The sequence below is a fragment of the Peromyscus leucopus genome, chromosome 2 (assembly GCF_004664715.2).
Source record: "Peromyscus leucopus breed LL Stock chromosome 2, UCI_PerLeu_2.1, whole genome shotgun sequence".
NCBI classification, from domain to species: domain Eukaryota; kingdom Metazoa; phylum Chordata; class Mammalia; order Rodentia; family Cricetidae; genus Peromyscus; species Peromyscus leucopus.
The window spans coordinates 27,330,738-27,332,516 of record NC_051064.1 but is presented as its reverse complement, the minus strand read 5'-3'; the positions used below and the strand labels follow the sequence as shown (position 1 = coordinate 27,332,516).

General features: G+C 47.3%; 1 protein-coding gene across 1 annotated transcript; it reads left to right on the top strand.

Moving 5' to 3' along the window:
- The first annotated feature begins 409 nt into the window (after nucleotides 1-409).
- LOC114684307 (ubiquitin recognition factor in ER-associated degradation protein 1-like) lies at nucleotides 410-1,502 on the top strand. The gene is given in 2 exon segments (XM_037202287.1): nucleotides 410-1,231; nucleotides 1,233-1,502. Coding segments are annotated over 2 exon segments (894 nt in total). The 5' UTR covers nucleotides 410-497; the 3' UTR covers nucleotides 1,393-1,502.
- Nucleotides 1,503-1,779: the final 277 nt, after the last annotated feature.

Here is a 1,779-nt window from a genome sequence, read left to right as displayed (position 1 = left end):
TGCCCCCACCAGGTCTGGAGAAATGTTAAGGAAAGGGAGGTAGAAACAATATGAGAGGCAGATGATGGAGGGGAATGTGGTGAAATGCTGTCTTCTGGACATCACATAGCCACTGCACTCCTGAGCTCATAGCAGCTGTGATTACTTGTACAACCCCTGCAGACCAAGTCAGCTAAAATTCAAAGATTCTGGGAGAGAAGAGGGAGATGTTCCCTAGGCCTCGTTCTTTACTGAAGAACTATTGGCAGTTGATAACTGCTTGAGAGAGAAATCACTGTGTTTTGAGGATATGGCCATTGGTAGTTTTCTTTACTCCAATGCAAGGCCCTAAACCTGTGCATATATGGGCAGCACTGATTGGGACTTGAAATAAATAAATCAATATATAAACAAAAAAAAGACGGTTTTAGAGCGGCGGCTGCGACCGTGTAGAGGGAGCTCAGGGCTTCTATTGTAAGATTCACGAAGAGAAGCGGCGTCACCGAGTGCTGTCAGTCATGTTCTCCTTCAACATGTTTGATCATCCGATTCCCCGGGTCCTCCAAAACCGCTTCTCCACGCAGTACCGCTGCTTCTCTGTGTCCATGCTCGCAGGGCCTAATGACAGGTCAGATGTGGAGAAAGGAGGGAAGATAATTATGCCGCCCTCAGCCCTCCATCAGCTCAGCCGGCTCAACATTACCTATCCTATGCTGTTTAAACTGACCAATAAGAATTCAGACCGAATGACACACTGTGGTTTACTGGAGTTTGTTGCTGATGAAGGCATCTGTTACCTCCCCCACTGGATGATGCAGAATTTGCTGTTGGAAGAGGGGGGCCTGGTTCAGGTGGAGAGTGTCAACCTTCAGGTGGCTACCTACTCTAAGTTCCAGCCTCAGAGCCCGGACTTCCTGGATATCACCAACCCTAAAGCAGTATTAGAAAATGCATTGAGAAACTTTGCCTGTCTGACCACTGGAGATGTGATTACTATCAACTACAATGAGAAGATCTATGAACTGTGGGTGATGGAGACCAAACCTGACAAGGCTGTGTCCATTATTGAATGTGACATGAATGTGGATTTTGATGCTCCCTTGGGCTACAAAGAACCAGAAAGACCAGTACAGCATGAGGAGTCAATAGAGGGAGAAGCTGACCACAGTGCCTTCTCTGGTTCTGGGAATAGACTGGATGGAAAGGAGAAAGGGGTTGAGCCCAGTCCCTCCACCATCAAGCCTGGAGACATTGAGAGGGATTCCTAATTATGAATTTAAGCTTGGTAAGATCACTTTCATCAGAAATTCACGTCCATTGGTCAAAAAGGTTGAAGAGGTTGAAGCTGGGGGCAGGTTTGTTGCTTTCTCTGGAGAAGGACAGTCGCTGCGGAAGAAGGGGAGAAAGCCTTAAGTCCAAACTGTTGACTGGCTGGAAAATAAAGATCGTTTGCAACACACTGGCTTATAGTTACTGCCTCTGACAAGTTCAGAGAATGCTTATTTATGGTTTGTTTATAGAGTTACCTGCAGAACAGCAGAACCGGAGGTTGTGTGCTTAACTTGGGAAAGAGAAGTTGCTCTCAGGACCCATAGGTGGCCGCCTCCTCTACTTCATGCAATCTGCTCCAGGGCTCCCCCAGGCCATGCAGACCAGTTCTGCTTCCTGCCTTGATCTTCCTTCCTAGGTCAGTATAGGGCAGTGTCTCCAGCAGATTACAACTACTCGGGCCAGGAGCTGAGTACCTGACAAAGATGATCTCTGCCTTTATTTATAGTCTTCAGAAGGGATCTCATCCAG